The sequence below is a fragment of the Nanorana parkeri genome, unplaced genomic scaffold (assembly GCF_000935625.1).
Source record: "Nanorana parkeri isolate BGI_ZX_2015 unplaced genomic scaffold, ASM93562v1 scaffold554, whole genome shotgun sequence".
Lineage (NCBI taxonomy): Eukaryota > Metazoa > Chordata > Amphibia > Anura > Dicroglossidae > Nanorana > Nanorana parkeri.
Genome location: NW_017306822.1, coordinates 650,483 through 663,515, shown reverse-complemented (window position 1 = coordinate 663,515; position 13,033 = coordinate 650,483). Strand labels below are relative to the sequence as shown.

Here is a 13,033-nt window from a genome sequence, read left to right as displayed (position 1 = left end):
GCTCCTATCCTCCAGTGCTGACTGGCGGAACGGACGGGGGAGGGGGGGGTACAGTTGGCCCTGCCTCTAGATAGGCAGAGCCAGCTGTCGAGATCTGCCCAGCTGCGTGAGTGACATCGATGTCAGGATCCGCTCCGGCTGCGGCGGCTCAGTATACCGCGAGCTGTAGCTCGCGGTATACTGAGCTTAGGGTGACGGGAGGACGCTAGTTTGTGTCCTCCCGTTACCCTAAGGAGAACTATGGGGAAAAGCCCTGACCCCATAGTTCTCCTTTTAAGGCTACAGAAAAGCTCCCCCCCTCACCTCATCTTCATAACCTAGGGGAGGAGGTGTTCCCAGAAGAGAGAAGGAAAAAAAGGCCTATTAATGTTTTGAGATTTCAGTTTAGTGCCAATGAGGTTACAAGCATTTCGGGCAGGATCGACAGGTACTTGCAGTAAAGGAACTGTACTTGGCCTGAAAAAAAGAAAACTAATACAGCCACCACATCTAAGGACTGTTCAGCTGCAATATATTACATTTTGGGTTTAGATCTACAATAGAACACAGGCCTTACCCAATACAAAGCAAACCTGAAACTTGTCATACTGCAACTGATGATGTCTGGTTTGTGGCATATACTCGCCTTGTCCTGAACGCCTGTGCCAAGAACCAAATCCTCAGTCCTGCACGGAAATGTGCAATCCCGGAGCTTTAATTGGCATTGTTAGGCTCCATGCACTTGATGCCGTATTACTTAGGCCTGGTGGGCACACCAGAATGAATATTGCAGCCAGCGTTCAGGGCCCATTCACACCGCATCTAGATCATCTCCAGACCAGACCAGATTGTCTCTAGAACTAAAATGCATCCCAAAGTATCCCTATGCTATTTCTGGCCTCTGTTCACATCAGCGCAGTCTGTTCCAGACCAGAAAAATACTGCATGTCTCATTTTGTCTGGTCCGGAATGCACTGGAACTGCGGGCAGGTTCACACCATTTTCCGGAAAAGATCTGGTCCGCAAAATGGTGTGATCCTGCCCTCAGGCTTGAGGCTTTATGTCTATTAAATTGTTCCCCATCTAGGACCATTGCCATAAAAGCTGTGGTAGACTGGTCACCACCTATCCTTCATATACCTGCAATGGTAGTATAAACAGAGTTGAGTTTAATAGTAGAGGAGGTGGCGCTTCAATGGTGATAGATACTGAGATTTGGTTGAAAGGAAGGCACCACTTCCTTCCATATTCTACTGAGGCATTTATGATTGCATAAGAGAGTTGCTTCCATCTTCTCTACTGGTTGTCTTCTTTTGTGTATTGTTTCCTTCAAAACCGCAGGTGCACTTTAAGGAGCACCGTCCTCCATTGACGTCACCTGGTTGTCCTTCTCCCTATCTCACTCGTTCTTTCCCCCCCTCAGTCTTCGTCACCCTGACTTGTGCTTTCCGCTATGGTCGCGAGGACCTTGACGTCTTGGGCCTCTCGTTCCGGAAGGACCTCTTCATCTCGACCTTTCAGGCCTATCCCCCTCTCCTGGAGGAGAAGAAGCCTCTCACCCGACTGCAGGAGCGTCTGGTCAAGAAACTAGGGGAGCAAGCGCATCCATTCTACTTCACCGTTAGTTTGTAAACCATCCTTCTCTATACAACTCTGATTTCCTGTTGTCACCTCCTGCCTGTTTCCTTAAAATCCCCACCCCCCCCTCTTATCCTGCTTACATCTTCCATCCCTTCTGTCTTTCCCAATTCTTCATGTTTTATTCACATATCAACTGGCCATTTCTACTTCCTTTATCTAGATTCCACAGAATCTGCCATGTTCGGTGACACTGCAGCCAGGTGCTGAGGACACGGGGAAGGTGAGTGATATCTCTGCTGAGGTCGTTATGTTGGTGCTTGCTGGTACTTCAGGCAAAACTAGAGTGGGGAAAGGATAAAATGTCCTGCTGGTGTTCTGTCGAGGTGGCCAACTCATAGAGATCTCCAACTTGTGACGTCACATCCGTTGTAGTTTTTGACGAGATGGTGCTAGTGCGTGTGCGCCAGCCGTCAGTTTTTGCAACCCTCGTTGACTTCTCCACATGCCGTGGCTTCGAAATTGTCAGAGTTCTCCAACTCGCGTCGGTGCTTGTGGCATTGGGTTGCCCGCGCAGGCGCACTGCCGTAGTTTGTACAGCTTGATACTTCTTGGGTGGCTGCGCAGGCACACTGGCAGGAGTTGGAGGTCTTGACGGGTTGGAGAATGTTTGCTAATGGGGACACAGCCTGTGCCAGGCTTTTTTAATTTGTGTTCCTGTTGTGGAGATTTCACATGACTTCCTGGTGAGAGGCATCACAGCTATTCAGATCAGAGGAAGCAATTTCAGTCCAGGAGAGGAACTTATACAACTGTGCGAGACCTTGGGAAGGCCGGTGATTAGCTTTAAAGCACTTTTTAAGGGGCCACAAAGCAAAACTTGAGCTTGGTGCATACCGCTACTGATGGTTATGGCCTATGTAGGGCTGCAACAACTAATCGACATAATCGATTATAATCGATTATTGAAAAAGTTGTCAACTTTTTCAATCATCGATTAATCGGCTTCCGATTGGTCGTCCCTGTTCACGGCTCCACACGCCGCACCTCCTCCCCGCTTCACGCTCACCGCCCGCCCAAATTCACGATCGGCACAGGGACATGGGGAGAAGAAGTAAGGAGGAGCAGGTGTGGGGCGGATGACAGCCGCCGATAGACAGGTCCGATCTCAGAAACAAGTTGCTGGAAGACTGCTCAGGTAAGCCTGCACTTCCCCCCCGAACATGGTGCTCTATAATGTATTGCTGGGATTTGTATTCCTTTATAGCTGATGGTACATTGTGCTCTGTATTATACAGAGCAATGTACCATCAGCTATAGAGGAATACAAATCCCAGCAATACATTATACACTGTATGTATAATGTATTGCTGGGATTTGTTGTATTCCTCTATGGCTGGTGGTATTCTGCATTGCGCTGTATAGAGGACTACAAATCCCAGCAATAATATATTATATAGCGCGATGCGGAATACCACCAGCTATAGAAGAGTACAACTGCCAGCAATAATACATTATACAGCGCAATGCAGAATACAACCAGCCATAATGTACTATTGCTGGGATTTGTAGTCCTCTATAGCCGATGCCATTCTGCATTCATTGCTGTATAATTTTACACTTTTCATTTCACTATATTGCACACCACTTTCTTTCTTTTTTACTTCCACCGCTCCAAGCTGGCTCCTGTGATGGACTACAATCTCAATACAAACTAGTAGTCCCATCACTGGAGCAATTTTTTAAAAGGTTTTTTTTATCCGATTAATCGAACTTAATAATCGGCTAACTAATCGATTTTGAAAATAATCGTTTGCTGCAGCTCTAGGCCTATGGTATACCTGCTGTGCTGGACTAGGGATGACGTAGGTAGTTAGGTCAGTTAGACCTCATCAGTGCATTGTCTATCGGCAAGCACTATGTTGGAGGTAGAGAAAGTCCTGACGCGGTGCATTAATAGCGGTGGTAGGTTGCTGTTCTGCTACAATTCTCCAACAAGCTGATCTAGAGCTAGAAAACCATTTCACATTGAACACAGCGGACAAGTAGTAAGTTGGCTTTGTTAGGTTTGATATGTTTGGTATTTTCTTTTTGGAATGCGGCATGTTCCACCCTCACTGTGACCTTTCACTGATTTCACTCGCTTTGGTTCTCAGTGATACCAGAGTTAAACATTCATGCTGTAGGAAATGCCGCAGGTGTTATTGGATTCTTTTAAAAATAGATGCAGCATACATTCACCGTTCACGAGGTTGTTATTTCAGTATGAACAGTACAGAATGGCTGGAGACGGGCGTCGGATGTTTACTGACGCTAGAGGTTCTTCTGACACCCCCAGCATTGGCGGTCTTACCATTTGTTGAGCAGTGGTCATCCGCTCTCTGCTTAGGGTCCTGGGGGAGGGGCATTCAGGTAGACTTGGCCAATCATGGTCATCCACTGTCTGCTTCAGGCTGACTTGGCCAATCAGAGACTATGTGATCACTAACCCTCCCTTCTGTCACACCATTGGTTACATGACTAGTTTTGTAGGAGGGTTATTACAAATGAAAGATACATATTTAAAGTAGAACTCTGGGCAAAGCTGCTCTTAACCCTTGCCGTTAGGGGGGGGTAGACCCACTGCAATGGTTAAGTGCTCATTTTTGTCTAAGGTACTAAAATTAAAAAAAAGTTACTCTCCTGATCTTCGGAGCCGGCTGGCTTGCTCTTAGACCAGTCCCTGGAGCCTCTCTCCCCCTCCGTGCAGTGATCTGAGGTTCCTGAGCCATCACGTCCTATACACACAGGTTAGAGGGAATGCTGCGAGGTTCTGGTGACCTTCCCTTTTTTTTTCTTTTTCCCCCACACCTTCATATAAACGCACTCAAGGGTTGAGAACAGTTTTTTGCCCAGCGGTCCGCTTTAACACCTCTTCAGAGTGTTCCTTTCCCTAGGAGTGATTATTATAGATAAAGTACTTTATATTTTAGTATAGGACTGCGTTAAAATAATGCACTCCTACTCTAGAGAGGCAGAGCCAGCTGTCAGACTGCGGGGGGTATCCTGACAATATCTTCAGGAGCTGTCCCAGCTGCAGCTCGGCTCTGCGCTCTCGGCATATAGCGGGCAATCGTTTTGGGGGACACAGGAGGACCCTAAAGAGAACTATGGCCAAGAAAGGTTTGCCCAAACCCCACCCCCCCCAAGCAGCAAACATTGGGGGGGGGTCTGGGGTGGTGCAATTGCTTTATATATAAATCTCTCTCTCGGTCACAAAGTACTTTTTGTGTTTCAGTGTTCCAGTTGACTCTACAGCGTGAACTGCCAGCTACCAGTGTGCACCTTTTTTTTTAAATTTGGTTTCCAGAATAGGGCATTCCGGTAAAGGGGTGGCACAGATGTTGCCATCAAAGCTTTCCTTTGCCTACCTTGCAGACAGTTACTGTCCAAATGAAGACCACCCCAAACCTGGCCCATTTTCTTTGCCAATGCCAACAAAAGCTTTGATAGGAACACTCTGTCCTTCCACTGGGTAGGCTCAGTAGCCAGAATAGAAGTGATGGTGGGTAGCAGAGAGGCCATGAGGTCTTGGGTTGCCATTCACCGTGAAGTCTGCATATGAGGTCTCTATAATATAATCCCTATTATTAGAAGACCGGGAAGTGGCACAAGTCAGTTTTTCTTCTTACAATGTATATCTTTTGAGTGAAATGTATCAGTTCTGATCGTTTTGGCACGATCAAAGAGCTTTTAGGCAGATCTGAATCTGACTATAAGTCAGGATCAGTCTCTAAGGTTATTAGTTATTTGATATAAACTGACAAGAAAAGAAAAAAAAAAATTCAATTTTTTTTTTTTACTGTGTGTCAGTCATTTATGAACAAACTGAAAACTAGCTCAGTCATGAAGGGGTTAAACAAGGAAACAAACTCTTCCGAGATTGCCAATCTGTTACTTTCTGTCCTCAGGCTTGTGGCGTTGACTATGAAATTCGTGCCTTTTGCGCCAAGTCCATGGAGGAGAAGATGCACAAAAGGTATGTCCGGGTGCAGACAGCGGTATATGCAGGTTCTGGTCATGGCTTGTTTTACACACAGGAACTTCATGTTTACACCTACCAGTCATACTGTGTTATATAGTGTAATGAACAACATGGATTACTTCTAAATGTAGCTGCCGGTCATGCACAGTGTACCTTACAGCAGCCTTAGGGGGCCAGAGCATGTTTTATAGTTGTAAAACACTGTCCACATAACATCCAGAATCATAGGAAATAAAAGGCTGAACTGATGCCGTATTTTGCACACAGGGCCCAGGGCACAATGTTTGGAGTGAGTTGTCTAACTCAACTTGCGTTATGAGAAGGAGCAGTAAGGCAGAGCCATTGTTTGGATGGAGAAAATATGGCTCCTCCCTTGAAGTACAAACCATACATCAAAACAAGGCTTTTAAAACATTACTAGAGTTATAAAATAATTTATATCGAGCTGATTTTTTTGGTAAAAAAAAAAGAATTATGAATCTAATCAATCTTCACAATACATTCTCTTTAACACTTAGCTACCCTCAAATCAGCTTCAACAATTTGGAAAATGTCTCCATGTAAGAATAAGCTATTCCACCTTCAGAACCGCTCATCACCCCCTAGTACAGCACTAAACAACCCCAATCCTTGCTGGACTATGTCATTGAATCAAGGATAGTATAGTTCAGCTTATGTCCACCATAGACCTCATTGTCTAGAGGGGTAGGCTACCTCTGCACTCCATTTGTTGTGGAACTACAAGTCCTATGAGCCATTGCAAACTCACAGCCACAGACATGACTCCCGGTGACATGATGGGATTTGTAGGCTGTGACTCCCAGAGGCAGAGACATGATGGGATGTGTAGGCTCTGACAGCCACAGACGTGACTCCCAGAGGCAGAAGTAAAATAGAAAATCTTAAGCAACGGGGCACAAATTGCGTACTTTCAAACTAGGACCCATTCACTCTGGTTCTGTTTGCGTTGCTGTCTGTTTTTCGGATGCTAACGTAAGGGCACCGAAAAATAAACGGGGCTAGATCACACCGCTCGGTTCTGTTGCATTATGTTGCGCTGAAATAAAGTAGAACGTGCACTACTTTTTTTGTACAGTGCAACGTAACGCAACAAATCTGGTGTGGACTAGCCCTATTCATTTTCCAGTGCCCTTCTGTTGGCATCCGTTGAACGGATCAGAAAGAAATCCGAAAGTACAATTGCAAGTCAATGAACCCTCCGTAGACTTGCGACTTTCTTTCCGATTTTTTGGTGTGAACAAGCCCTTAGGCCTCATTCGCACTGCTTAGTCGGCCAGTACAGCTCCGTGCAGCATGCATGGCTGTATCGGGCCGTTCCCGGGAAGGATGGGTGCGGCATGTGATTGTACGCTCCTGTTCTCTATGGGCGGACGCAGCTGTACGCTCACCCGAGCTGCACATCCGTGCGGCTGACACAGACAGGATCCATGGTGCAGTTCGGGTGAGCGTAGCTCCCATAGGGAAGAACAGGCTGCTGCATACAATGACATGTAGCACCTGTCCTTGCCCGGAACGGCCCGATACGGCCGTGCGCGCTGAACCCATCTGTACGGGCCGGCTCTAAGCATGGTGAATGAGGCCTTAAAGTGAACCTGTCTCTACAGAGTCAAAACAGTAAAAATAAATAAATACAGATAAAAAGAAGAGTTAGACTTTTTATCTACTTTAATACACTAATTTTCCCGGCAGCCTGTGTCCTGAAATGCCAAGGTGATGCTGCTCTGTGGTTGCTGCAGGTATTTTACTGTACACTTCCAGCTGTGTGAATACCTCCTCTCTCTCCTCATATTGTGGTTCCTTCCATTGGCTCACATGTCAGTACAGCATGTACAAGCCAGCAGGAGAACCCAATGTGTTTGCCTTTATCTGACCGGAATATTACTTGCAGTGGCTGTGGAGAAGTATCATGGCGGCATTTCTAGACATAGGCTGCCAAGAAGGTCCGTACTGTATTCCTCGCTTCTTTTTACAGGTATGTTTGCTGTTTCCACACCACAGTGTCAGGGCGACTCTTCGTCTTCTAAAAATAGTTCCTGCAATAGTAGACTATTGCATCTGGCACTCCTTGAAATGTACAATGCTGCATACTGCCAGAGGCTGTGGGTAAGGGCTGGCCAACTCCGGCCCTCCAGCTGTTGTGGAAGTCCCATGAGGCATTGCAAGACTCTGACACTTACAGGCATGACTCGCAGAGGCATGTTGGGATTTGTAGCTAAAGCACAGCTGGCGGGCCAGAGTTGCCCACCCGTGCTGTATGTTATGAAGACACTGTGGACTAGCTGACTGACGAGGGGCAAGTATTTAGTCTTGTAATGCAGGAGTGATTTTTATTCTAAACAAAATGACAAAATACGCAACAAGACAAAGAAACTGGAGACATTTAAACCCACTGCACCCTTAAAAGCTACCTTTTATTTTGCCTTCCCCCAATTGACTCCTAATGAACGTCACCAAAATGGCCGACGTTTTGCTTCTCCTTAATCACCACTAATGCTTGAATTTGTTGGCACGCTTGCAAGCATTGGACTGTGTAACCGCTTCATGTGCGGCAGGGCATTCGTTATCATTTAAATTGGAGGTTCTTAACCTCCAGGACCCACATTTGTCCTCGGTCATTAAGGCTGGGTTCACACCTAGGCGTATCGAATATGCGCGTTTTTACCGCGATTCACGGTAAAAAAAACCGCGTGACAAACGCGCGTTTCCGAGGGCTGCCTGGCTGTATCCCAGTGGATACGCGCGGCAAATACGCTCCAAAGAAGCTCCTGTACTTGTTTGGGCGTAGGGCGTTTTGTAGCGCGTTCATACCGCCTGTAGTACGCCCAGGTGTGAACCATACCTATAGGAAATAATGGGATTTCGGTGTTTGAGCGTTTTGCAGAGCGTAGGAACGCGCTACAAAACGCCCAGGTGTGAACCAGGCCTAAGTCGCGACCCAAGTCGAAGCCTGGGCTGCTGTGCTGTGACGGAGCTCCATCCATATGTGCATTGCTTGTACAGCTCCCCTGCGTGCCCTGTAGAGGTGCCCGGAGCCAGAATGTGATGTCACTCCGGTCCAGGCACCTCTACAGGACATGCGAGGGAGCTGTAAGCAATGAAAGTATGGATGGAGCTCCCTCGCGGCCATAGCGCCATCCCATCCCCAAGTTGCCACTATGTGCTGGGCAGCATATTTTGAATGGCTACTCGGTGTGATAATGGACAGAGCTGCGCTAGAGCGACTGAGCAGCCTCTCACCTAGAAAAGTGGAAGGCATGCAGCGACCCACTGAACACGGGGTCGTGACCCACCAGTTGAGAACCAAGCATTTAAAGCCTAAAAAGGTTTTTTTGTTGTCTCTTGGCGCTAATGGTTGCTGTTTCCCATCATGTACATAAAAAAACAGAGCTCCACCTTCGTGTGTAAAATCTTTTATTAAAATTAATTAAAAAAAGGGTATTTGTACTCGCAAACATAAGTTTCATCCCGCCTGTCAAAAGGCAGAGGGCCACAATGTTGGTTTGCACAGGAAAAATCCACCCCGACTACGTATCACGGTTGCCTCTAGTCACATCACCGTGCCACAACCTGTCATCTTGAGACAAGTCACAGATGAGAACCCCTCTGATTGGCCAGTTCTCAATCTTATACCCTGCTCTCTGAGAAGGCAAGCTGTGATTTTTTGAGGAAGGGGGTGTGCCCCTGAAACGCGTCAATCTAGATTACTGCACCCGGTGGATTTTTCCTGTTCGAACAGATATTGTGGCCTTCGGCCTTTTGACGAGCGTGATGAAACGTATGTTTGTGAGCACGTATACCCTTTTTTTATTTGCTTTTATAAAAGATTTTACACACGGAGGTGGCGCTCTGTCATTTAAAGCCTGTTTACCTGGCCGTGTTTCTATCTCTAAGTTCGGAAAACCTTACAGACCTAATGACGGGTAATTTCTCTCGGCCGTGTTGGCGCAGACGCAATATGGGCGGAGACGATTGCAATAAACTGTTGTTGTGAAGATGGACTAGTTTCCGAGTGGGTTGGTGAAATGAACGGTTTGGTGTTATTTCCATTGCCCGTGGCTTTGCTCGCATCCATCGGGGACGGCCAGAGGCGTCAGCTGACTGCGTGCTCACCATGGACCAGTGTGTGGGGACCGGCGCAGGTGTTTTCCCCCAGTATGTGCGCTCCTCTGAGAGATAGCACCTCGGGCCAGACCGCACCTGCTCCGTACACCGTTACCTGGCGACTGAGCAGATTAGATTAGGATGCTTGAAATACTCTCACGTGAGCTAAAACTGCACCTCTGACAGTCACATGGTACAGGCATCCATGATGCTCTGATAGCAAAGGTATGCGGAAGATCAATGGACTGCTCACGAATGGTCCTGTCTGATGGAAGCGGTGTGTTTTGTTTTTAATAGATGAAGACGGAAGTTGCAGCAGTGTGTCATTTAGTTTTATTTCTTTGCATCATTCTTTAAAGCAGGGGTAGCCAAACTCTGGCCCTCCATCTGTGGTGGAACTACACCTCCCATGAGGCATTGCAAGATTCTCCCAGACATGACTCCCGGAGAGAGATGCATCATGGGATTTGTAGTTTCACCACAGCTGGAGGGCCGGAGTTTGGCTACCCCTGCTTTTAAAGTAAATCTGAGTAGAGTGAAATACATTCATCCCCATAATTAGAGCCGACGTGCGACACTGCAGCTCTATTGCTCGAGAACTGATTGATCACATACCGATGATCGCTTAGTTTGCCATTTTCTCCCTGCAGAGACTCAGTCACTGCTCCCTGCAGAGATTGCCCATCCTTCCCCTCTCCATTCCTGCAGCACTCATTGGAGAGACACAGACAGGAAGGGGTGGGCACAGCTGGCTCTAGAGAGGCAGAACCAGCTGCCAATCAGGTAACGGGGTGGGTCCTGACAATATTGTTGGGATCTTTCGCAGCTCTGTGCCATTAACATACATCGGGCAATACCCCGCTATTTGCTGAGTTTTGAGGTAACAGGTGGACGTTAGTAAATGTCCTCTCATGACCCAAAAGAGAGCCAACGCCAAGAAAGGTTTGGCCATAGTTCTCCTTTTAATGCTAACCTGTTTCAAGCACTAGTGCAGGGGTGGGCAACCTCAGCACTTCAGCTGTTGTGAAACTATATTCAACACCTGGTTGTGACTGACAGATTATGTGGATTGGAGCGACGTTCACCATATTTATTCCCAGAGGATTTATGTACAAGTCATTCTGAATTGAGAAAGCTGGATGGGTGACCAGTGAAACGTCTTCAAGAAAAATACAGGAAGTCCAGTTGCCTTGACTTATTTTTTACAGATATATCTGGGATTTGTAGTTTCACCAACGCTGTAGTGCTGAGCTTGCCTACCCCTGGTCTACAGTGATGGAATTTGCTCCTCTGTAGGGTATTCTTATTGGCAGTGAAGTCAAGTTAGTAACCTCGTACATGACTCATTTCCCTCCACCAGGACACTGTTAAGATATCACAAGTATCTTCCTTCGCTCTGATGGCCGTCATTGTCTCCCTGTGATGATGATGATGTGTCACAGTGAGAGAAGCAGTTGCATTGTTTAGCAATCTGTGGTTGGAAACTCTGTCGTTAGTAACACCACCTACAGAGGATACAGTCTTCTGGTGCCAGTAATATCAGTTGACAGACCGCACGCTGCCTTGTTTTCTGATCAGAGTACATTGTAACGCCATCATTCTTCGATTGTTCTGGAACAGGAAGTAAAAGCTGAACGCTGGCCTACCCTTCAGTCTTGCACGGTTCTACCGGATCCTCCTCGACTGAAATTGCTGCCTCTGATATCACTGCACACTGGGAGCTTCTCACAATGTGCATTAGAAGTTGCAGCAAGTCAGAGCCCGCCTCATTTCCTGGCTGGAGGACGTCCAGCATCATCTAGCACAGGGGTAGCCAAACTCCGTCCCTCCAGCTGTGGTGAAACTACAAATCCCATGATGCATCTCTCTTCAGGAGTCGTGGCTTTGAGAATCTTGCAATGCCGCATGGGATTTGTAGTTGCACCACAGCTGGAGGGCCGGAGTTTGGCTACCCCTGATCTAGCATTTTTCCTCCCTAGATTGGCAGGCCAAGGGGCGGCAAATGACCCGGGGGAGACCCAGATGAACAGAACGCTGTTTGCCTTCTACAGGAAGGTTGTGTGGTGTCTTGATTCCGTACCCATGGTCAGCCATGCTGGTGCGGGCTGGTTGAATGGAGGTGCTGCCATAGATACCTCTCCAGTCCTAGGAGTAGTCATGGAAGACCATTCCCCAGCCAACTATTGTGTACGGATTGATGATTGGTTTATTTATATAGCGCTGACGATGTATGCAGTGCTTTACATATTGCACAATCACATCAGTCCCTGCCCTCAAGGAGCTTACAATCTAAGGTCCCCATCTCACACACATACTCGGACCACTTTAGACAGGAGCCAATTATACCAGCGTGTCTGTGGAATGTGGGAGGAAGCTGGAGTACCGGGAGGAAAGCCACACAAGGGGGAACATGCAAACTCCATGCAGATAGTGACCTGACCAGGACTTCACATGAGGCTCAGACTGCTTGGCCATTCACTTTGTTCAGTGACTTCTAGGCCTCAGCTCATTAACTTCAACACAGTTACCTCTGAAGACTCTGACTCTACCCCAAGGAACCTATTTAGACAATAAGGACACCAATTTCTCCAGCATCCAGGTTTTAATCTGCATCACTCGCCCCTGAGGTCCATTACTTTGGCTTTTGTAGATTTTTGGTGTAGCAGTGGGTAGTTTCCCAGAATATGTAACAGATCATGTAATTCAGAGACCGGCACTCGCGCCTGAGAACTCCGCTCTGCGTCAGATATGACAAACCTGGCAACGTAATGCAGCTCCAATGTGGTTGTGGAGAAAATGCCGCACGTTTCCCAAATCGATTTCAGTCTCTGCACCTTTGTAAAAGTATGCAAAATCTCAAGGCACTCCAGTCTACAATGTAAAGAATGTAAATATCCCCCAAAATGCATGTGGTCTCCCCCACCCCAAATATCACACCCTTATCCTAGACAGGAGTCTGGTATGAATATAAGGGGGACCCCAGGCAGACAAACAAAAAAAAAATGTGAAAGTGGATTCCCCTTTCACGTCTTGCGAGAGCCCTCCCTTTCACGTCTGAACCCCTACCTTTCCCATGTGAGAGCCCCCCCTTTTCACGTCTGAAGCCCTCCCTTTCACGTCTGAAGCCCTCCCTTTCCCATGCGAGAGCCCTCCCTTTCACGTCTGAACCCCTACCTTTCCCATGTGAGAGCCCCCCCTTTTCACGTCTGAAGCCCTCCCTTTCACGTCTGAAGCCCTCCCTTTCCCATGCGAGAGCCCTCCCTTTCCCCATGCGAGCGCCCTCCCTTACGTCCTGCGAGAGCCCTCCCATGCCCCATGCGAGAGCCCTCC

General features: G+C 47.4%; 1 protein-coding gene across 1 annotated transcript in view; it reads left to right on the top strand.

Moving 5' to 3' along the window:
- ARRB2 (arrestin beta 2) overlaps positions 1 to 13,033 on the top strand; it is a 58,307-nt gene that overhangs the window by 25,766 nt on the left and 19,508 nt on the right. The window contains exons 5-7 of the mRNA XM_018561998.1: positions 1,403 to 1,599; positions 1,781 to 1,840; positions 5,508 to 5,575. Of these exons, the coding sequence (XP_018417500.1) occupies positions 1,403 to 1,599; positions 1,781 to 1,840; positions 5,508 to 5,575 (325 nt within the window). The remainder of the gene's footprint in view (positions 1 to 1,402; positions 1,600 to 1,780; positions 1,841 to 5,507; positions 5,576 to 13,033) is intronic.